General features: G+C 45.4%; 1 protein-coding gene across 4 annotated transcripts in view; it reads right to left on the bottom strand.

Moving 5' to 3' along the window:
* The window catches only part of AGXT2 (alanine--glyoxylate aminotransferase 2), a 48,444-nt gene that overhangs the window by 12,297 nt on the left and 11,098 nt on the right, over positions 1–25,049 (bottom strand). Inside the window, exons 2-7 of one of the 4 annotated variants that reach the window (XM_083154951.1) lie at positions 22,245–22,316; positions 15,220–15,293; positions 4,721–4,905; positions 3,622–3,745; positions 1,626–1,720; positions 199–292 (exon numbers count right to left, since the gene is read on the bottom strand). In XM_083154951.1, the coding sequence (XP_083011077.1) occupies positions 199–292; positions 1,626–1,720; positions 3,622–3,745; positions 4,721–4,905; positions 15,220–15,293; positions 22,245–22,302 (630 nt within the window). In that variant the 5' untranslated portion in view covers positions 22,303–22,316. Of the gene's footprint in view, positions 1–198; positions 293–1,625; positions 1,721–3,621; positions 3,746–4,720; positions 4,906–15,219; positions 15,301–22,244; positions 22,412–25,049 lie in introns of those variants that run through there. The other 3 variants (XM_083154944.1, XM_083154963.1, XM_083154958.1) reach the window with 3 other exon arrangements.

The following is a 25,049-nucleotide window of genomic DNA, read 5'->3' as shown; positions in this document are numbered from 1 at the left end:
CTGACAGTCACAGTGAAGCCATCTGGCTCACTGACACTAGGTGGGTGGCAGATTTTACCTGGGGGCGGGGGGGGAGGGGGGGGGTGCTGCAGTCCTACAGACCATAGGTAAAATCCGCGGACACTTGCTATATATCCATGGATAGACTATAGGACGTGCATTGAGCTGAAAGAAAAAGGATCCATAAACAAACCTTACCGTATGGCAACCGAAACCATTGGCCAGGCCCGGCTTATAACTCGAGTGGGATGTCACTCCCAGTGTGTAGGGACTAGCGCCGTGGTACCCGTTCCTATATAATGACATGGGAGAACAATTAACGAGATTGCCTACAGCATATTCCCTATATTATTTGTGTTTTCCTTCTTCACCATATTGTACGCCTGTGCCACGCGTGGTTTCTGTCCTGATTGACCTCGCCTTATGACACCTGTGTTGTGGATTGACAGGTGAACCGACCAATTTCTCCTTCCATATTTTATTAGTTTATTCTGTACTTCAGTCAATTATTAAACACAGTTAAAATAAAATAAAATCTAATATCTAACTAAAATAATTCGGCACAAAGCGTTACAATGCAACCGCAGTCCAGGTGGTGGCGTGGAGGAGCCAGCACTGCATGGCACGGAGTCTCTACAGTGTGGCTGTCCACCCAGAATCTGCTGAAAACGACCCTCGTTTTCTGCCTTGGAGAAGACAGATGCTAGAGGTCCTACTGGATTAAAGTGTTAGATTTCAGAAACACGTGCTCTCCTGCAAGCAAGAAACCTAACAAGGAGCATATAACCCCTGACAACAAGCAAGAAACCCCTGGCAATTAACATGTAACCCCTATCAAGGAAGATGCAACTCCTGGCATGAGCATGTAACCCCCAGCCCACTACAGCAACATGCATGTAACCACTGACAATGAGCATGTAACCCCTATGAAGGAAGATGCAATCCCTGGCAGCGAGCATGTAATCCCTGGCAGCAAGGAAGGAACCCCCTGTCAACAAGCATGAAACCCCTGCCAATGAGCATTAAACTCTTTGCAAGGTAAAAAAAAATATATATAATTAATGTATGGAGAAACCTTTTTTACGCCACTAGTCCATGGTATTATGAAGGATCATCTGTTTCCATTCAGGGTCTGTGAATTGGGAGTACGCTGAAATACTGTATGCATTGTCTACTTAAATATACTCTTCTTCGATGGGGCCTATTCTAGAACACGGTCAATATCACTTTTAAATATAATTGTACCGTGTCAAATAGACATTTGACCTCCTGGCGCTAAAATTAAATCAATGAATAAATAATAAATATGATCGGTGGATATAGAAATTTATGTTATTTTATATACTATCCTCTAAATCACCCTGCTGCAAGTGTTCGATGGGATAGGCCAGTAATGGCTAACCTTGGCACTCCAGCTGTTGTTGAAATACACATCCCAGCATGGCCTGCTACAGTTTTACTATTTGGCCATGCTAAAACTGATGCAGGGCATGCTGGGATGTGCAGTTCAACAACAGCTGGAGTGTCAAGGCTAGCCATCACTGAGATAGACAGTCCCAACCAGAGGATTGTTATCACTTTTAAATATATTAATACAAATCATGGTGGATCATTTTCAGTCTTACCTTAAACTAATGATATCGAAATTGCCAGTAAATAGTCTTGCCATACACATTGCCATGTCATTGGCTTCTGAACCACTGTTTGTCAGATACAGCACCTGGCAGGAGAACAGATTTATCCCCGTTACCAATGAAATGTTGTATAAAATGCACATTACCCCATTTTAATATTCCCTTTAATCCTACTGTATATAATCTGTTTAAATCTAAACACTTCTATTTGACCATATACGAATAGAAGTATATCCCTTCCAAAAGGTCGGCAGTTGAAAGGTCGACATGCAAAAAGTCGACATGATTTTTTTTTTTAAAGGTTGGCATGATTATGGGCACCTTAAGACTAATGACTTTTTAAATCTTAGAACAGTTTACATCTAATGATTAAAAAAAAAAGTTACAAAAAGGTTATAAGCAGGACACACAATATATCTATACTAATATATATGCAAATAATATTCTAATGAAAATAAAAAAGGTAACTAAAACCAGAATTCACTATGCAATAGGCTAGGACTCTGCTGGGAAAGTGAGAAAGCTTTGATGCATTACCAGTCTACAGATTCACCTGTTTGGTAACGGACACAGGCCCTTATTCTGGTTCACACTCAAAGGCAAATTCCTTCTCAAATGGACAAAACCATGGTGCACTGCAGGTGGGGCAGATGTAACATGTGCAGAGAGAATTAGATTCGGGTGGGGTTTTACTTCAAAGTGAGATCTATATTGCAGTGTAAAAATAAAGCATTCAGTATTTGCCCTGCACAGAAACAAAATAACTCACCCAAATCTAATTCTCTCTGCACATCTTACATCAGCCAGGTCACGGCCCTTTCAGTAACAACACCCCCTCCCGGTGGACTTGCCTCCTTCGTTTTACCCGGGCACGGCCATCCTATCGGCGCCCCACCCCAGTTTCTAGGCCAAAAGGCGGGGTAGACATATGGTTCTTCAGAAGTGAACCAATGAATATTGGGACACCACCCCCAATAAATCTCTGGGATTTATATTTCTTGAATTGGCTTGAAAAGAAGATTTGGTTATTTGGGGCTGAAGCATATACTTTAAAACACATTATTTTATGACTGTCCAAGATCAATATTTCCCTTCCTTGAGCCTCAGTGAGGCCCATAAACCATCCCTTCTTCAGCCTAGTAACAGGTCATATACAGGACAGGGCTTAACTAGATATCCGTAGGCCCCAGAGCAAATGTTTGTAAGGACCCCTATTTAGCAACCGATGGTGATAAATGTATGTAAAACATATTACTTAGACAGTAAAGATGGGCCCCCTTTAGCTCTGGGAACCATAGCAGCTGCACCCCTTGCACCTATGGTAGTTACGCCCTTGGGACGCCTGTCAGCCATTTTAATACATTCCACAGAACCAGTTCACACAATGAATACACCTAGGCCAACAGAATACAATAGTTTTCTACATAGAAAGTACATATAAATATAATTTCTGGGGATTACTTCTGGGTGTAACTGCTATTGGGCGTTATTGTGCTCACCAAATATTTCTGGCAAGTATTGAATGATGGGTCATATGTATCAAGGAATGGACATAAATGCAGTGGAAAGATAAAGTACCATATTATACTGTATAACCTTGTGGGCATTATATGGGATAAATAACAGTATTGGCATTTATCTAAGCTGTGGGCACTGGAATTGGTACCCTGCTTTGGGCATCTTGCGGAGTTGCTATACTCCATATGGCACAGAAGCTATAAGCATTGTGAATACAGCACATTTAGCCGCTGGCTTCTGACTTGTGAATCAGGCTGCCAACTATCCCTACTTTTGTGAGGCAGTCCCAGTTTCTGTGCCCTTAGAGGGGTGACCTGGACAATTACAGTACGTGCATGGATGTTTAGGCACGGTGGTGGTTTGGGTGGGTCTATAGGTGACTTGGGCAGCAGGGCACACGGCCGATTGTGCCCTGACCATGGAATGATTGCAGGTAGGCTCTACCTAATCCAAGTGCGGGTTATTATACCTTCAGCTTCCCAGGCAGAAGACTGGTCAGTTTCTCTGCATACTCGTGAATTGGGGAGTGTAGGTAGATATTGGTGGAGTGCCATAGGCGGCTCATCTGCTTCTTCGCTGCTTCTGTGACTTTCCTGCGGTGACAGTAAAAAGCAACTTGTGAGAAGCAGAAACCTTTAGTGGACAGAAAATATTTGCCAAATTTATTTTACAGGTGTGTGCGGTTATAGGTGTGTGCTGTTATAGGTGTGGGCTGTTACAGACGTGTGTGCTGTTATAGGTGTGTTGTCACGGGTAAGTTTGGTTGTGGGCCCGGATGAGTGTGGAGTGCGGGGCCATGACTTGAGGCCAAGACAAATGTAACAGGTTCAAGATAAGATTTATTCATACACATTATGAAACAGAATATCAAAGTTAGGATTGGTAATAGAGTATAATAAACAATAACAAGGTTGAAGATTTTCTGCGCTGCTTGGTGAGCTGAAGGACTGCAGCGCTATGGTAATGTGGTGGTGAGCTGAAGGACTGCAGGCCAGTCACACTAGCGCCATGGTAATGCGGTGGTGAGCTGAAGGACTGCAGGCCAGTCACACTAGCGCTATGGTAATGCGGTGGTGAGCTGAAGGACTGCAGGCCAGTCACACTAGCGCTATGGTAATGCGGTGGTGAGCTGAAGGACTGCAGGCCAGTCACACTAGCGCTATGGTAATGCGGTGGTGAGCTGAAGGACTGCAGGCCAGTCACACTAGCGCTATGGTAATGCGGTGGTGAGCTGAAGGACTGCAGGTCAGTCACACTAGCGCTATGGTAATGCGGTGGTGAGCTGAAGGACTGTAGATTAGTCACACTAGCGCCATGGTAATGCGGTGGTGAGCTGAAGGACTGCAGGCCAGTCACACTAGCGCTATGGTAATGCGGTGGTGAGCTGAAGGACTGCAGGTCAGTCACACTAGCGCTATGGTAATGCGGTGGTGAGCTGAAGGACTGCAGGTCAGTCACACTAGCGCTATGGTAACGTGGTGGTGAGCTAAAGGACAACTGTCTGCTATATCTTCCCCAGCAAGATCATAATAATCTTTTGAAATACTGAATAAACTCGGGATACATACGGGTGACAATGTCCAACACTAACAGTCACAATTCCTCCAAAGAAATCTAGGTAACGTCGCCCCTCATGATCGAAAACCCATTGCATGTGCCCTTGGTGCAGCAGGAGAGGCTTCTTGTAATAGGTTGTAAGTGCAGGAGACAAATTCCTCTTACGGACGTCCATGATCCGTTCATACGGTAGAGACTGGGGAGAAAGGGTACAAGGATTACAATGAAATCCCATTCACACAAGTTGATCTTCATGTTTACTTTCGGTGGTTGTTTGTCAAAATACAACTTGGCAAAAGCTTTGAGTTATGATAGATAATGGGTCTTCAAACTGCGGCCCTCCAGATGTTGTGGAACTACAAATCCCAGCATGCCTTGCCACAGTTTTGCTATAAGGGAGTGTTAAAACTGTGGCAAGGCATGCTGGGATTTGTAGTTTCACAACATCTGGAGGGCCGCAGTTTGAAGACCCATGGACGATAGATAGATAGATAGATAGATAGATAGGACAGGACAGACAATCTGTAATCTCTTCTGTTTATATATCTTTCTTTTCATCCTATATCAATCATAAAATTACATTTGACCTGTGTCTACAGTTCACACTGTAGGATCACACAGTTAACACTGTGGATAGGATGTTGTTATGGGCAACCAATCAGTTCCTCCCTATTATCTTCTAGAAGGTGCTACATAAATTCTGATTGGTTACCCATAGCAACATCTTTGTAATAAACTCCTGAGTGTCACATACAGTGCTGTGTGACTGGATCACAAAGACCCCCCCAAGGACTTTTTATCCTTGCCATCTGACTGGGTCAATATGCAGCACTGTATGTGCAGATGTTGCTATAGGTAACCAATCAGAATTTAAGTAGCACCTTCTAGAAGATAATAGGAAGGAACTGATTGGTTGCCCATAACAACATCCTATCCAATCTTCAATAGAACTTCCATCTTTGTAATAAGAAACCCTTCAGTGTTGGACTGGGGCATGAAAGGCCTACCGGGGGAAGGCAGTGGCCCCTGATTAGGTGTGTGGTCAATCTCATGAGGGGGTGGGGCCAGCTACCACATAGGCTTGGCTAATCATTAGAGACTGCACACTGTTAGATTGCAGCGCTCAGCGCCTGTCTCCGCATACACTGCTTAGTGTAAGACTTACAGTCTTCCTTTTCCCCCTTGCAGCCAACGTAGTTAAGCGTCACCCTGAGTGACAGGTCGCTTAAGCGAATAGCAGGGCAGAGACCCCTGACCCTGCTGGCAGCGTTACTCTTTCCTGTGAGGAAGTCCCCGCGTTAGAGTGTGCCTCAGATCGTGTGTGACTCCGTCCATGCTGTTTGTAGCTCCACGTGCACCGGAGCGCATAGGAGCAAGTCCCCGCTGTAAACCCGTTACCAGCGTGACCTTTTGCACAGGGAGATCAGTCATCATTGGCAGCAGCGAGACTGGGAGAGATACCGCAGCGTAAACCAGCAGACTGTCATTTACCCTGCACGCGCCAAAACGCTACAGCTAAGTAACAACCAGAGACTGTCGTTACCAAATGTACAAGTTGTATTACCGCTTGAAGTTAACTACTAAAGTACTGTTGTAACCTACAAGCCTGCCACTTGAATAAACCCTTCAAACTGGTTATATCTTCTAAGTGTGAGGTCTAACAACCACACTGCACGTACTTATATACACTCTGCCAATAGGTTATGGGCCCAGCACGTCACGTGCGCGAAGATTAACCCCCTGAAGACAAAGTGCTAGCGCAGTACATAAAAGAACACAAAGGAATTATTTCTAAATTGCCATTTGTGGAAGAGTTAACGAGAATGCACAGTACAGGGCATAGCATGAACTTTCCAAAGCTCAAAGGCTCAGAGAATTATACTACATGGAAGTTCGCTATGGAAATGCAGCTTAAGAGGGAGAAGCTATGGAAAGTCACAATAGCCCCAGGAGATAGTCCAAACCCAGAAGAGGTAGACAAGGCCATTGGCACAATAGGCCTGGCTGTGGAGCAGCATGTTTATTCTACTATCTGTGGGAAGGAGTCCGCTAAGGACATGTGGACAACTCTACAAGGTGCTTATGAAAATAAAGGCTTAATGAGAAGGATAAGTCTGAGACGCACACTGTATGGAACAAAATTGAATGCATGCAAGGACATGAACGATTATATTGATAAGATACTATCGATAGCTCAGCAATTGGCGTGTGTAGGAGCAAAAGTGGATGAGGAAGAAGTAGCAATGGTAATGCTGCAGAATTTGACAGAGGAATTTGACTTCCTAGTTGTCGCACTAGAGTCAAATGAGACCAAGCTTACAACTGAAGTTGTGAGAGCCAAACTACTACAGTTCCAAGAGAGAATCCACAAGGATGCCATGGCTGAGGGTTCTGCCTTAGTAGCAAAGGGTGCGAAACCCAAGAAATGCACATTCAAATGTTATGTGTGCCACAAAGTAGGGCACAAGGCTTCAGAATGCAGGCTGAAGAACACTAGTGGCATGCACAAGCGGCATGATAAAAAGAACGAGTCAGCACTGAATGTAACAGACAAGCCAAGGAGGGATCTCTGGTACATGGACTCGGGAGCCTCTAGACACTTCAGCTGCAACAAGGAGTGGTTCAATTCTTTAACACAGTGTACACCCACAACAGTTACCGGGATTGGTGAAAAGATCCTTACTGCTTCAAGTGTTGGGACAATCACAGTGAGACTAAGAATTGAGGGACAGACAGTAGTCACAGATATCCAAGACGTCCTGTATGTACCAGAATTGGGAAGTAACCTCATCGCTATCAGCGTACTCGAGGCAAAAGGCTACAGAGTCCAGTTTGCAAAGGGCAAGTGTATGGTGCATAATGAAAGAGGGACTGTAATTGCTTCAGCAACCCGATGCAACCAACTATACGTCCTAGACACAGATGAATATGTAGCTTTGGCAGCCTCTGCTGAAAATGAGTCAATGGAGCTCTGGCACAGACGTTTGGGACACTTAGGATATGATAATGTCCAGAAATTAGCTGATGGGATGGCAACAGGAATCACAGTGAAAGACACCGGAAGACCTGTGTGCGAGAGTTGCATAAAAGGCAAGCAGACCCGCAACCCATTTCCCAAGTCAGCAGGCAGAGCAGAAACGCAATTAGCTCTGGTACACACAGATGTGTGCGGACCAATGGAAGAGGAGTCAACCAGTGGTTACAAGTACTTCATGACTCTCATCGATGACGCCACAAGAATGACACACGTATACTTCATAAGGAAGAAAAGTGAGGTGGTCAAGAAAATTGTGGAGTACAAGAACCTAGTGGAAACTCAGACGGGCCTAAAGCTAAAGGTCCTGAGATCCGACAATGGGGGAGAGTACGAAAATGAAGTACTAACCGACTTCCTAAAAAGGCATGGCATAAAGCATCAGCTGACGATGGCCTACACGCCTGAACAGAATGGCGTAAGTGAAAGGGCGAACAGAACAATCGTTGAAAGAGCACGAGCGATGGTGAACGATGCTGGCCTGGAGAAGAGTTTTTGGGCAGAAGCTGTATCTACTGCAGTATACCTGAAAAACAGAACACCTACAGTGGCCGTGAAGGGAAAAACTCCCTTAGAGGCCTGGTCTGGGAAGAAGCCAGACATCAGTCATCTTCGTGTCTTTGGGAGCAGAGCTTATGCACATATACCAAAAGAGAGAAGGAAGAAACTTGACCCAAAATCAAAACAGTGCATATTGCTAGGCTATTGTGAGGAGAGCAAAGGGTACAGGCTCTGGGATGCAGAGAACAGACGTCTTCTGAAATCAAGAGATGTGATATTTCAAGAAACAGCATCACCCACAAAAGCAAAAGAGCAAGAAAAGCAAGCACTAGTAGAGGTATGTGAAATAGAAAGCATACCTGCAACAGAAAATTCTGAAGAAGGAAGCGAACCAACTAAAAGAGCTTCTGTAAGAAGAAACAAGGGCATACCAGCCAGAAGATATGAGGAAGAATATGCGAATATTGCTTTCAGTGAACCTCAGAGTATTCAAGAAGCGAAAGCGTGCAGTGATTGGGCGAAATGGAAATCTGCAATAGACACAGAGCTATCAGCACTGAGAGAGAACGATACTTGGACCATAGTAAACAGGCCAAGCAACCGCAAGACAGTCAAGAACAAGTGTGTCTTCTGCAAGAAGTTAAATTCAGACGGAGAAGTTGCCCGTTACAAAGCCCGTCTTGTTGCTAAGGGATACACACAGAGATCCGGAATTGACTATGGGGAGATATACTCACCTGTTGCGAGGTATAACACTCTCAGATTAGTAATTGCAGTCGCCACCTTACAAGACTTACTGCTATACCAACTAGACTTCGATTCAGCGTTCCTAAATGGAGAACTACTTGAAGAGATCTATATGGAATCACCAGATCATTATGATGAGAATGAACTTCAGACAGAAAAGGTGTGTCTTCTGAAGAAATCCATATATGGCCTAAAGCAGAGTGGTCGTTGCTGGTACATAAAATTGGACACAGTACTACTTGAAATGAATTTTATTAGATCAGAGACTGACCACTGCCTTTATCATAAAACTCTGGGAGAAAAGTTGTTCATCATAGCAGTCTATGTGGATGATATACTTATAGCAGGTCACGAAGATCACATCACAAGTGTAAGAGATCAACTGAAACAGAGATTCAAGTTGAAAGACTTAGGTCCAGCCAATCATCTGTTGGGCATGAGGATTGTTCAAAACTTGCAAAAGGGAACAGTCACAGTTGACCAACAAACGTACATCGAGGCAACAATCTTGAAGTATGGGATGGCAGACTCCAAGTCAGTGAATACACCAATTGACAAAAGCATCAAGATTACAAAAAGTATGTCACCAACCACACAAGAAGAAATAGAGGAAATGCAAGATGTTCCTTACAAGAACGTGGTTGGAAGTCTTATGTATGCAAGTATTGGAACTCGTCCAGACATCACTCATGCAGTCAGTCGGGTGAGCCAATTTGCAATAAATCCTGGAAGACAACATTGGATCGCAGTGAAGAGGATTCTGAGATACCTAAAAGGTACAAGTTCCTTGAAATTAAAATTCGCCAAGACAAGCAATTCAAATTTGAAAGTCTTCTGCGATGCCGACTGGGGAGCAGATGAAGATGATCGTCGTTCCCACACCGGTTACCTGTTCACACTGGCCGGAGCAGCAGTTAGTTGGGCGAGTAGAAAACAACCGACCGTTGCTCTCTCAACAACCGAGGCCGAATACATGGCTCTTACAGAGACATCAAAAGAAGCACTCTGGATCAAAGAGACTTTGTGTGAGTTAGGTCTACTTTATGAAGAAGAGACTATCAGTATCGCATGTGATAACAGGGGAGCAATAGATCTTTCCTGTACTACCAAGCACCATGGAAGGTCAAAGCACATCGCGATAAGACATCACTTCATCAGAGAACTAGTGGAGAACAAGTCCATCGATGTTGAATACATTGCAAGTGAACAGAATGTCGCTGACATGCTTACTAAAGGACTGTCGGGAAACTTGCTTACTAAGTTCGTGAAGGACTGTGGACTTGTCTAAGTTCAAAAATGTTGATTTGAAGTTTTTGATGTTCTGAATGTCTTTTCTCTCTAACCATATTTTCGGTTACAGGTATTACAAAAGGACAAAGCATTGTATTGAGTTCTTTTATGTAGCCGAAGACAGCCTTAAGCGAGGGGGAGTGTTAGATTGCAGCGCTCAGCGCCTGTCTCCGCATACACTGCTTAGTGTAAGACTTACAGTCTTCCTTTTCCCCCTTGCAGCCAACGTAGTTAAGCGTCACCCTGAGTGACAGGTCGCTTAAGCGAATAGCAGGGCAGAGACCCCTGACCCTGCTGGCAGCGTTACTCTTTCCTGTGAGGAAGTCCCCGCGTTAGAGTGTGCCTCAGATCGTGTGTGACTCCGTCCATGCTGTTTGTAGCTCCACGTGCACCGGAGCGCATAGGAGCAAGTCCCCGCTGTAAACCCGTTACCAGCGTGACCTTTTGCACAGGGAGATCAGTCATCATTGGCAGCAGCGAGACTGGGAGAGATACCGCAGCGTAAACCAGCAGACTGTCATTTACCCTGCACGCGCCAAAACGCTACAGCTAAGTAACAACCAGAGACTGTCGTTACCAAATGTACAAGTTGTATTACCGCTTGAAGTTAACTACTAAAGTACTGTTGTAACCTACAAGCCTGCCACTTGAATAAACCCTTCAAACTGGTTATATCTTCTAAGTGTGAGGTCTAACAACCACACTGCACGTACTTATATACACTCTGCCAATAACACAGGCTGGAATCTGACCTCTAGAGGAGGAGGTGGGACCCCCAGGCAGTGGGGCCCTCTGGAGTTTTCCCTGTGCCCCTGTGGACCAGTCCAACCCTGGTGACAACAGTCTTTCTGTTCAAGGGCCTAATGCAACTTTGGAAATAGGTTAATAACAGTTGCCTTTTATTTCGGAGATTGTTCCCATGGGTTAAGGGATGTGTAACATGAATAAGGGCGGGATTCGGGGATTCTCTAAAATCCGCAGCCCTCTTCGCCCGGCATCGCATTTCTAATGACCGCATATTCTCTAAAATATGCGGTCATTAACGCAAGGGACAGCTCTTGCGATAAGAGCTGTCCCTTGCAATGCGGCCCTGTTGCTGGACTTCCGGGTCTATGACCCGGGAGTCCGTCTGCGCATGCGCAGACTGACGCGCCGGCCGCAGGGTATGCTGGGAGGGATCCGTGACGGATCCCTCACACACCGCTGCGGTAAGAAGCCCATAGGCTTCTGCAGGGGATCGCCAGCTTTTGCTGGCGATTCCCTCCGCAGCGGTGACACTGCGGAGGGAGGTTAGAGAATACAGAAATGCTGTAAAAACCCCGATAACGGGGTTTTTACTGCATTTCTGTGATAGAGAATCTCGCCCTAAATGTTTATACATAGTCATAAATATATATACAGTATGTTTTTAAATCTTAGTCAATTTAAATAAATTAGATGTTTCTTAATTACACAGATGGCCCGCTGCCCATACATTCCCTCTGCTTACTTCAGCTTGGCGTGATTAAACCATACAGCAGCCAGCTCAGCAGTTCTTACCATGTGACTCTGCACATTAGGTACAAGGAAACTTTGGAACTCAACATTATAGATTTATTTTCAAACCAGAACGGTATCAGAAGAAAAACTCAGGGACAGGGTAGCTGGTTACGTATTGCAGATGCTTTTCTTCTTTCTACTACTGGATCAGTAATATCTAAAACCATTTTGTAACCTATCTACTTATGAGCTGGAGTTTTTAACCTATTATGTATAAAATAAAAATATTTGTCACAAACATTGTAACAGCTTTACTGTATTTATTAATAGCTGTATGTACTACTACTAAGCCTTGGAGAGTGGTAACTCTCCACAGTGTTGTATCTAGAAATGTTGCTAAAAAGTTTCTAGCACCCCCATCCCCACACTAATTATTAAAAAAAGTACCTACAGGGGATACATGCTGGTTGCCAGGGGTTATGTGCTCATTGTCAGGGGCTACATATGCTCATTGCCATTTTTTATATTTAGCTTGTTGCCAAGAATTACATGCTCGTTGCCAGGGGTTTCATTTGCTCCTTGCCAGGGGTTTCATTTGCTCCTTGCCAGGGGTAACATGCTCATTGACAGGGGTTACATATGCTCATTGCCGGGGATTCTAGCTTGTTGCCATGGGGTTACATGCTCATTGCCAGGGGGTTTCTAGCTGGTTGCCAGGGGTTATGTGCACTTTGCCAGCATTTACTTCTCAGTACGCACCAGCGCTCCTGGAGTCTGCACTTCCCAGTACCCCTTTACACGCTGCATTCCCCAAGATCTCAAGCATCCGTCTCCTAGAGACAGCGGCCATTTTGGAAAGTCATTTTGGCAGATTCCATGCCGACCGCACCAGCTCCCCCCCCCCTCTGTGCGCTTACGTCAACTGACTCTCCATGTCATTTTTACCAATGTCCGATCCTTACAGCAGGGGCAATGCGGTCCCTGCTGCTGGCTCCAGGCTGCACATAAGATGTCACGATAACAGTGAGATCTTGCGTATGCCTAGTTTAGACGGCTGAGGGGGGTGGGATGGGGATGTGGGAATGTGGCGCACGCGCAGTCCTGGCGGGGTGCCGATAAGGAGAGCCAGGACATAATGTCTCTTATCGGCAGGATACAGGTGCATTATTGCAGGAGAAGCGTTACCTGTAAATTAAAAAACTCTAAGGGCTATTTAATACATCTACCCCATAGCCTATAACATGACAGTTAGGGGCTTGTTGACTGGTATTTTATCTCTTTTCAAGGCCTAGTACAAAGACTCCTAAATCCATTAATCCCTATTTAATGTCCGGATCACACATACACTGGTAAATTAAATTATCTGCTTAGCACACGCCAGGACTGAAATCAAAACGGAGGATTAATCCAATAAAGTGTCAGACAATGGGGCCAGTGTGTTCCCATGTGAAGGCGGTCACCAGCCGGGTGATGTGTTGGCATGCATTGCTGTGATCTGGAGATAACTGTAGATTGTATTATAGTAATTGCATGGAGAGAACTGGTTGGACATGCGCATTGTAGAAGCCCTTTTCCTACAGACAGGGCCGGATTGAGCCTTCAGGGGGCCCGGGGCACTTTGGACAGGGGACCCCCTCCCACTTGTCATTACTGGCTGCAAACTGCATGGGAGAATATTACACTGTCAAAACACAGAGTAAAGGCAGTATAAACTTGGTCAATGGGTAACTGCAGGGGGGGGGGGGGGGGGTTAATTATTATATATATATATATATATATTTTTTATATTTACATATTTATTTTACCACATGAAAAGCCTGTGTTTGTACCTTACTCTGTAGAGCTGCCTCTGATTAAAAACCCTCCCATGACAAGGCCGCTGCTGCTGTCCTCCACGGGCCTGAGAACATATGATGAGCTCCACCAAGCAGAGCTCAGCACAAACATCTCACACTTGTGCAGTCTATGTGCCTTGGCTCCTGATGCTCAGCACCATTAATCATTGTCACAATGGCAGATAGGTGAAGCTGCAGCACTACCCCACTCCCATGCATTAAACCGGTCGCTAAAAAAAAAAATACATGCCAACCACAGGGGGCCCCTAAATAGAGGGGGGGGGGGGGGCAGGGGTACTGCATACCCTCAGAAGGGGAAGCGGTCATCTATTAGAATGAACTTAGGTCTACAGTCATTAGGTCGACCCCACAAGGTCGACTGGCAGGAAGGTCGACCTGACTTAAGGTCAACATGGGCCAAGGTCGACATGACTTAAGGTCGAATTTGCATAAAGGTCGACATGAGGAAGGTCGACTGGTCAAAAGGTCGACATGGGGTTTTTCACTGTTTTTTGAGCCGACAGGCGGTATTTCATGCCCTACCATCCACTAGGGCGTGGTGGGAGAATAAAATAGTGTGCAGAGCGCAGCGAGGCACCGTGCCCGAAGCATCGAGGGTCCGATTCTCATTGCCAACTGTGTCCATGTCGACTGTGTCAACATTCGGATAAAAAAACAGTGAAAAACCCATGTCGACCTTATGACCAGTCGACCTTACTCATGTCGACCTTTATGCAAATTCGACCTTAAGTCATGTCGACCTTGGCCCATGTTGACCTTAAATCAGGTCAACCCTTCCAGCCAGTCGACCTAATGGGGTCGACCTAATGACTGTAGACCTAAGTTCATTCTGACAGATGTACCGATTCCCTCAGAAGTATAGCAGATCCTCAACATAAAACTTTACATTAGTCTTTAGGCAGGGCCGGATAAAGAGGGGGGGGGGCTCAGTACCATACCCTCCAACATGACCCATTCCATTAGGTACAAAATGCTCTGTTCCTGGACTTCCTTCCAGTCCAATATTCAAAAAGGGGAGCCACACCTACTGCCACCCCAAACATCACTATCAGTTGATGTGACCACCCCTCTTTGAATATTGGACTGTGCTGGAGTCCAACCACTGTAACTGCAACTGGCAGGGAAGTCCAGGAACAGAGCATTTTGTACCTAATGGAATGGGTCATGTTGGAGGGTATGGTACTGACCCCCTGTGCCCTCCTTTATCCAGCCCTGCCTACAGACTAATGTAATGTTTTATGTTGAGGATCTATGATACTTCCTGGAGTCTAAGGTGAAATCTAGGTTTTATATTACACTTTTGATGAAAATTCAGAAAGGGTTAAATTTACTACAGCTTCTAAATATGAAGAGGTGATGTTTCCCATAGCAACCAATTAGAGGATGTCTATCATTTCTCTATTGCATCCCAAAACAAAGCTAGACAGAATCTGATTGGTTGCTAAGGGCAAAACCACCTTTCCTTTTTAGAAGCTGTAATAAATATATCCCTAGCACAGACATAGCATGATGTATCTGCAATGTGATTTGTCTACCAGGATACACTGAGATTGCTGGTTCATGGTTGGGAGATGGTTAAAGTTCACACCAATGACTGGCGTACCTCATATTTTTCTGGTATGAAGTCACAGGGCGGCATTCCTGGTTGCTCATCATTTGACAAATATCTGCAAGAAACTAAAGACTATAATCAGTTTTAAATATACAGTTAAGACAAGATATGTACAGTATGCACTATAGGTTATAGCAATAGCCGAAGGATGACATTTATAAAGTGACATATTTCTGTCACTGTCTGAGCAGGGCACGTGTAGACCCCTGGGCATAGCAATGTATTGGGGCCCCTACTGATCCTCCAGCGGTAGGGGTGGGGGAAGCTTTGATGTCCCGCGGGTGATAGGGGGTATTATATCAACCGCTCAGCATGTAGGGCCTGGATCAGTAATTTCCACTAATTACCCCTTTACTGCACAGATGGTGGGAGATGGGGTGGGAGAAGGGGGCATTGGGCTGAATGAAGGGGCCCTGATGCATAACTTCCAGGGTGGTAGGGGATGTTTAATATGCAGAGGAGGGGTGTATAGTGGAGTGGGCTTATTATTCATAATTTTCTGGTGGGAGGACAGCTTGCTTGACTGCAGATATCTCCGGTTCCCGGAAATAGATTTCTTTAATTTTAATGGAATTAAAAACTAGAGAATTGGTATTGGGGACTAGGGGATCAGAGTTCAGGAGGCAGAGCAATCTGCCAATGAGAATATAAAACTACATACCAGGTGTGTGGAGCTGGAGCAGTAACCAGCTACTGGAAGGCTGATATCTCTGGTTCTGGGAACAGTAGAGACAAGCTTCTAGTGTCCATTAAAGGAGGAGAGTCACAGCTTTTGGAATATACCCTCAGCAAAACTCTAAGTCAGACTGAACCTGAAATATCTGACTGGGAAAAACAATTAACAGGCTTGGATGGGGACCACTGCTTTGAAGTCAGATATCTCTGGTTTGGGGGGTTTCTGGGTACTCAGAAACCCCCCCCCCTGCGTGCGCTACTGCCACCCCGCATCGTCCGAATTCCCTCGCTACGCAGCGAGCGGACACGTACTCTTACACATGCACCGGCAAGAGCACATGCATATGAAAATCCTTCAATGGTGAATTACCATCAGAGGATTTTTCCTCTGCACGCAGCCGAAACTATGCCCAAGACTTACATTTTGGCTGCACGCTTTTCTCCGAATTGGGGGTGGGTGCTGACGTCATGTGTATAGCATGAGTATGGCGTTCCCTGGGGCTCACCCAGCGTTTATTAGGGTGCGCCCACCGTTTTTGTGGGCACGCCCATGAAACGCTGGGTTTGCACCCTGGAACGCCCCATGCCTGTCAATCAGGCAGCCAGTGCCCCGGCGAATGAAAATTTCTCCGGAGGCGCTCGCTGCAGGGATTTGCACACGCACACACATTAGCGCCTATGCGTATGGCAAACTGGCTTTCGGTTGCAAAACCGGTTCCTGTTATTGACAAAAGGTTGACACAAGCAATATGTCGAGGCATAAAAATGTTCAAAAAGCTTTTTTCACAATTTTTTTCCCGTACTTTACGTTCCACGCGGACTACAACTGAGAACGGTAAAGAGCGGTGATCACAGTGAGGTGCTGTGCCCAAAGCATGGTGAGCGAACGTATCAAGCTTATTGAGGGTTCATGTGTCAACAAAGACACCAAATGGAAAAACACAGGTCAACCTTTTGTTGACCATTTACGACCTATTGTTTGTGTCTACTTTTTGTGCATGTAGACCTTTTTCACGTGTAAACTATTAATGGTTGACCTAATGACTGACAGCCTAGTAATCCACACTTGGCAGACAGATGCTAGAGGTCCTACTGGGACTGTGCAGCACTACCCAGAAGGCAGCCATACTCCATTATTCTTGTGTAGGCCTTTTGACCATGTCAACCGCATGTCGACCAAAAACAGATGTCGACCTAGTGCCTGGTGACACTTAGTGGTCATCCTAATGTATGTTAACCTAACTTGCGTCAACCTAAACCATATCCTTTAGCAATGGGGCTAGTACTTGAGGACCAATACCAGTGGTACTATCCCTCCCACCTCCCCATAATCTGGGCTGTATTCACAAGATACAGCACTGGGACTTTTACAGAACTCAGCTTTACCTTTGTGAATGTTTTTTGTTGTTGAGAAGTACAAGGTCACATTGTGTTGAACCTTAACAAGTTAAAGATTAAGCTACATAACTGTAATATTATGAGGGATTGACAATATTGTCAGCAGTATACTTGTGTACTGTCACTCAGGAAGGACCGACGGCCGGCATTGCACCATATCATGTAGGAGATCTCCGTTACCGATAAAGAAGCCAATTCCGGGGCATTTTCTCAATCCTGGATTTGGGATTTAAAAATGTTCAATCTCGAGATTCCTGGGATCCCGGGATCGGCTTCCCTAATAATAATAATTTTTTTTTAAAAACGCACCCATGCCGTCCCGCATATTTAATTACACTGGCGGGCGCGGCCGGGTGAGCGATGCGGTACAGCTGGGAGCCAGGCAGTGCGGTGCAGAAGAGAACGAGGTGGGCGGGCAGTGCCGCTTGCTCAGATTAGCCTCTGACCACATCATGCTGCGCAGAGCCGCACAGCTGGGGATGGGAGAAGCCAGCAGTGTGTGAGCGGGTGCTCAGAGGCTCTCAGCCAATCAGAAGCCTGCCAGTCATTTGACACATTATTTTAAAATTGTAATAGCCACCGCTCCTGGAGGTCGGACATAATCGTACATGCTGCACGTCCAACCTCCTGATCCGGTCCGATGTCACACATATTTTCGTTTTATTGGCCCAAAGTGCCGAAATCAGTCCAAAATCGCAGTGTTTCGGCACCGTTAGAGAGAGGAGTTTAGAGGCATTAGGAGAAAGTGGGTTATCAAAAGAAATATTTAAATCATCCATGATGATGGTGGAGGTGTCAGAAGATAAGAAGTGTGGGAGCCAGGCAGAGGGAAAGGGGTGAAACCCCTGATAGAGTGAACTTCAAACGATGTGAATGTGAGTGAAGGGACTGGTGGTAGAACTGAGTATTACCCCTTTCAGACAGAAAAAAAGACCCGGGAATTTCCCTGCTCTTGCCGTGTCGACCAGGGTTTTTCTTCTGTCTGAAAGGGTCAACACGGGTCTAAAGTTCCGGGACTTCGACCCAGGTATTAACCTGGGTTTTTCCCGTGTCAGACACGTGTTTGCGGCTGTGTGAAAGGGTCCGACCTGTGTTTTTCTCCCGACTATTGAAAAATCATGCTGATTGGCTGATCTTTACAGCTTCCCTGATTGGCTGAGCGGGCGTGGCAGTGGCGTGCAGCGCAGCACTAAATGGCCATGGCACATTGGAAAGATGAGAAGATCCGTTTAATGCAATGTTTAATGTTTAATGCAATGCAGTGAGCAGACACCTCCCACTTTTCATGATCTCATCTCTGTGTGCCTTTAAAACTGTCCTTTTCTTATGACACACAGAGTTTTGCAGGAAAAATCCGGCTTCTGTGTGAAAGGGGTCGACACGGGAAATACCCAGGTTTTTGCTCCTGTGTGAAAGGGGGTCAGCCCCTTGCTGCCTAGTTCTACCCGGGTTTTTGTATCCGGGAAATACCTGGGTTTTGGGGATTTTTCGGTCTGAAAGGGGTATATGTGAAGGATTGGGACAGTAATATACCTACCCCACCTCCTTTACTGTTACCAGGCCTGGAGGTGTGTGTGAAGAACAAACCACCATGCAGTGCTGCATGGGAAGCGTTGTATGATTGTGTGAGCCAGGTTTCTGTAATGGCCAGCAGATTGAAGTTGCCTGAGTTGAAGAGGTCAAGGACTGATATTAGTTTATTGCAAACAGAGCGTGCATTCAATAAGGCACATTTTAGTGACTTGGAGGGTGATGGGAGACATGTGATATTTATGAGGTTAGCTCATACTTGCCTACTTTTGAAAATTAGTTTCAGAGAGATTATAGTTGGTAGTAGAATTTTGCACAGCGCCCCAATGAGGGGGTGTGTCATGCTCCCCCCAAAGGGCGTGTCTAGTTCCATATATGGAGAGATTGTGAACGTGGCACCTAGAAGCGTGGGTGTGTACTGCTACATCTGATAGGAATCATTTAAAATGACTTATATATCCAAATGTAGATGAGCCCCAAAGCAGTTAGTAAGAGATACTGTACTTGGTAAAGTGCTGGGAAATGGTGCTGATGATTCAATGTAAATGTATCTGTCTCATTCCTTTTTCCCCAAAAATGTAACAGTGTAATGTGGGCTAGGTGACATGAGGGAGATTGCTAGACTAATGAGGGAGAGAGAGATTGCTGCTATTTCAGGGAGTATCCTGTAGAATGCAGTAGGGTAGACAACTATGCATTATACACAGCTTCCCATCATATTACACCCACAACACTCCGTACATTGCGCACACCATAGTAAATTATACTCAGCCCCCCATATTGCACTCACATACACCAGGGTTGCCTACCCCCGGAATGGCTTGGAGGCTCCCAAAAAAATCGGGTCCTCCTCCCAGCTCCCTGGAAAAGTGGGCAACCCCCCCCCCCCCCGGATAGCGGCGCCACCTCCACCCCCCCCCCCCCCCGCAGCAGCGTTAATTTCCCGCGATTCGCGGCTTTTCTAGAGCAGGGCAAAAGATGCAAATAGTGTCATTTAGCTGCGCCCCTTCCTCAAAGACTCCGCAGCACAGGCAGAGGAGCAGGAAGAGCTGGCCAGTGCCGCATGGTTTTTCCCAGTTGTTTGCTTTTTACTTTACTTACAAACATGAATCAGGCTTCATGTTCAGTGTGGTGCACACTATGATACCAAACAACAGTTACTTATTTTCATTAAATAGGCTAAGTTACTGATTAGAAGATTGAAGACTTGTGATGTGGTCAGGAAAAGCAAGTAGTTTGAAATTTCACTATAATCCAAAGGTTTATTATGTGTTTATTAGACAAATCTGTCCAGAACATCCCTCCCAACATGACCCTCTCCAGGAGGGACACAATGCTCTGTTTCTGGACTTTTCTTGTAATGTAGGATTGCCGTCACTTGTTTAAAACAGGTTAATGTCTATTTCTAGGTTAATGGATAAGAAAGGTGTTTCATCCCAGGTGATGGCAATCATAAATTGGAGAAGTCCAGGAATAGAGCATTCTGTCCCCCCTGGAGAGGGTCATGTTGGGAGGTATGCCAGAACATTTAAGAATATCTTTGGAGAATAAGAAATATTTTTTTTTTCACAGGAGCGAAGCACTGATTTAATGAGCTGTAAGGAAGCCAATACATTTATTTACATCTGTACACAAGTTACATTTTCCATATAAATGATGAATAAATAAAAACCATCTGTTATTTTCCTCTGCACATTTCAAATACAAAGCTTTTTCCAGCTGCAATCCTAATTAAGTTATCACATAGTAGTGTAAAATAAATAGCTGTGACTTAATAGAATATACAGTAGCTCCAATGCTAATGAATTGAAAGGATTTGGAGGGGAGTGGCTATGCAAATCAGGGGCAAATAAAATTGAAATGCAGCAGAAGGCACCTTTAGGAGATAAACGCTTCCCGCATGCATCCGCGAGTTCCGAGTGTTGGGTCTGAGGATGCAGCATAGAATCCCTTTCGACACCATCACTTGCGATTCGCAGTGTTTGCAGACTGTGGCCAGTCTGTGTAAGCTGGAACTTACTCAGGACGGGATGTATTAAAATACAGCGCCGCGCCACAGCAGCGATGATATCGCATATGGACTAACATATGTGACTAGTATCGCAATGCGGCTACTGGAGGGTATCGCCACCCAAAGGTGGTCGGTGAAAACGTGGCAGCCGGGTGCTAGTACATTTGAAGATGTGGTTAAAGCCCTGTAAATACGCCAATCGACTCAAATGTGCTGCGGCCGGACTCCCCTCACACCGCATCTAGAACCCAGGTCGTCCGGCGTATAATGAGTGACCCGGGTTTAGTATAAAGATAGAACGAGGGCTGCATAGGCTCGAGTGTACTTAAGAGCCTGGGAATTTGTTGGTTGTAAATAAAGTTATTGAGGAAAGTTAGGTGCTGTGGTAATAAAACCCCAGGTAGTGAGTTGCAGGTGGATGGGCCAATCAGGTAGCTTAGGGGTATCAGCTTAGAGAGGGCTATATTAGGGTTCATTGGGAGGAAGTACTTCCTCTTTGAGTCTGGATCCCCACCCTCCCTTCAATTTGTATCTTGTTCCACCTGGCCTTCGGGCCATACACCCAATTTGATTCAATAACTTTAATTATAAAATCAGCATGAAGGCGCTCTCGACCAGCAGTCAGGAGAGGTGTCCGGCGGTTGCCGTGCGGTATTGCCCCCCTTTGCCAGGACGGTTGGTGAGTCCCGACTCGGCGGGGGGACGTTAGACACTTCCTGGAGGTGTCCTCGCCATACCATAGAAGGGGCGGTAAGTCCGTCACGGCGCAGGCTGTACCTTACGTAAGGGGTGTTTTGTTGGATTGGGGCGTTGCAGTTGCTACCATTGACATACACCTTTGGCTGGTGCTGGTCTCAAGTGCTTTCTTGGCCATCCCCTTTAGACAAATAAAGGTCATACCAATTCAATAAATATTATGACCAGTTTAAACTTATGCCATTGTAGTCCGAGTCGTTATTTTAAGTTAAGGTGTGTTGTGTGAGTTATTTCTAGGCACTTAAGGTTAAGTTAAGGTATAGGCCAAGCAACATAATTCATTAGGCCACATTGTTTGCAGTCTGAAAGCCGTATTATTAGCTGCTATACAGTACTGCTTATATAGTAATCATTATATGCATGTATACATTATGTCCCCCAAGCCGTTTACTTTCATTTAGATTAAGGATACAGATTTACCCCTATGCTATTATATATGCCACAATATACAGTACATATCAGCAATGCCCTGAAAGAACCGACTAGGAAGTGCAATAACATCAGGATCACTTCTGCAGACAGTTGGAGAACGGATTTATCTCCAGGCGCATCTGTCATGCAAGGACATCACTGTGCTGTCACACAGCGGACACTCATTGAGTGAAGTCATACAGGAACATTTGTTGTTGCAATGAGTACCACTTACCTGCACTGCACTGTCGTTTAAACCATTTCGGCCACCCTGTCGTCAGAGATCTTCTCATGGCTTCCAGTGATTCTCAGAAAGCAGAAAGGCACAAGCAGAAAGTTATAAACTCGTCCTGTTTGCACACACAGCTCATGAAGGGAAGGAAGATGGGAGGAGAGAGGAGGAGAGAAGGAGAGGGGGGGCTAACACTCCTCCACCATAAAGTACACTACACTCTGTGTCAGGGAAACTCAGAACAACATTTATTTTGGACGAGACTGACTTTAACTAAAGTATTCTGGAAGTCTAGTAATGTCCAGTGAAGACAGCAGGATATAAATGATGACATTACTAGGTGATTCATCGAGCCCTACGGGCGCTCTTCACACCGGCGTAAGGGGCTGCGCCCCCTTAATTTGTGAACGTTTGCATATGAGAAAGATGGTTAGAATTGTATGAAAGATGGCCTGTATTGCAACTTGAGTTATAGGTGAAATGTGTTAAATAGAGAGAATATGATGTGGAAGGGGGTGTGTATTGTTTTGTTTATTTAAAAAGCGGTTACAGAGTAATGCTGGGTACACACCAGGACGACTAGGGCACGATTCTGTCAATTTAGATCCAATTCCGACCGGTTGTATGCAGATTGTATGTACTATCGTGTGTTTTTGACATTTATTTGATCCGATTCCGATCAAATGCGCGTTCACGCCGCTCGTTTGGTCGCATCTTTGGTCCTACGTGCTGCAGGTAGGATCCGTCAATCCCAGGCCGACCGACCGTCAATCGTATGCAGATCGTGAGTGTTTTTTGCCGCCTCCGTCGTCCGTCCGTCGGTGCGTCCGTCGTTTGATCCAGCCTATTTGAGTGGCATTTCCTAAACACTCCCCCGGCGCCATGTTTTTCCACATAGCAAACAGCGCTGGCGCAGCAGTTGGACTCTCCTTCTTGTCTCATCTCCCAGAACAACAACCTGGTATGTTTGCACTCCCAATGCTCTTCTATGCATGCCCACTGTTGCCACCAATGTATATAGTGTGTATAAAGCACTGGTTTGGCAACCGTGCACCCGACCATGTCACTGTTTTTTTTGGGTGGGCCCCATGTCTGTGTGTATACATATAACCAATGTCCACCATTGCAGTATTCCAAGCACTCCTCTCTGCTAGGCCCCATTCACCTGTGTGTGTGTGTTTGTGTATATATAGATATATATACATAAACCATTGTCCACCATTGCAGTATTCCAAGCACTCCTCTCTGCTAGGCCCCATTCACCTGTGTGTGTGTGTTTGTGTATATATAGATATATATACATAAACCATTGTCCACCATTGCAGTATTCCAAGCACTCCTCTCTGCTAGGCCCCATTCACCTGTGTGTGTGTGTTTGTGTATATATAGATATATATACATAAACCATTGTCCACCATTGCAGTATTCCATGCACTCCTCTCTGCTAGGCCCCATTCACCTGTGTGTGTGTGTTTGTGTATATATAGATATATATACATAAACCATTGTCCACCATTGCAGTATTCCATGCACTCCTCTCTGCTAGGCCCCATTCACCTGTGTGTGTGTGTTTGTGTATATATAGATATATATACATAAACCATTGTCCACCATTGCAGTATTCCATGCACTCCTCTCTGCTAGGCCCCATTCACCTGTGTGTGTGAATAGCAATCTGCACAATAAAATGTATAGTGGTTTTCATAAAAGTTTATTAACATTTTAAATACTTAAAACATAAGAACTAGGTAAACTGGTAATTTAAATATGAAACAAAACATGGGTATAACTATAACAACTAAAATGGTTTTATCTTTTTACAGTCCCAATGTCCAACGCAAAGGAACAAGAGTTTTTGGAAGGGTTTATTGAAAAATATCGTACACACGAATGCCTGTGGAGAACAAAATCCAAGGAGTATTCAAACAAAATTAAAAGAAACCAAGCCTTGGAGGAGTTGGCACGCTACAGTCTTCCATTTCATCCAGAGGCCAATGTTGAATGGGTGAGGAAACGCATCCAGAATATGCGCACGGTGTTCTTAAAGGAACACAAGAAGATGGAGGCTGCAAAGAAGTCTGGTGCTGGAGTCGACGAGATGTATCAAACATCGCTCTGGTACTATGACCGGTTGACATTCACCCTCAGCCAGGAGTCGATGAGGACAGGAGTAGTCCTTATGGTCGAACAGGAAAACCAAGAAGTCGCGGCGCAGGAGGAGGAGGAGAATTCGCAGTCTGCATCGGTGAGTCTATTTTTTTGGCTATCTAATTGATTCCTCCTGCCAATCCACAGCGCCCTCCCCATTAAAGTAGGCCATGTACTCTTCCCTCACCTGTTTGGCTCGTGCACTCCCTGTGTAGCGTTGTGTTGGGGTTTGCAAGGAGGATATCTGCACTACCTCCTCTGGCAGTTCTTGGTCTTCTTGGAGTGCTGTGCCTGTAGCCCTTTGCTGTGTGGCTTTTCTGCGGAGCAAATTGTGCAGGACACAGCACGCCGTGACAACCCAGTCAATTTTGTCCACCCTCAGGTTAATGGCAGTGTGAAAAATGCGAAACCGGCTTGCCAGGATGCCAAAAGCATTTTCCACAACACGCCGTGCCCTGGATAGCCTGTAGTTAAAGATCCTTTTGTCATGGTTCAGGCCCCTTTGCGCATATGGCTTCATGACATGCTCGTGCAGGCCAAAAGCCTCGTCAGCCACAAAAACAAAGTTAAGCCCCTGTTTAGTTTCCTGGACAGACGGCAAGTGAAGGGTGTTCGCTATGAGCCTTTCGTAGAACTTTGTGTCCTTGAAAGTGCCACCAT

The sequence above is a fragment of the Crinia signifera genome, chromosome 1 (assembly GCF_055691185.1).
Source record: "Crinia signifera chromosome 1, ASM5569118v1, whole genome shotgun sequence".
In the NCBI taxonomy this organism is placed as follows: Eukaryota; Metazoa; Chordata; class Amphibia; order Anura; family Myobatrachidae; genus Crinia; species Crinia signifera.
The sequence above is the reverse complement of the archived record's forward strand: the minus strand, read 5'-3'. Positions and strand labels throughout refer to the sequence as shown.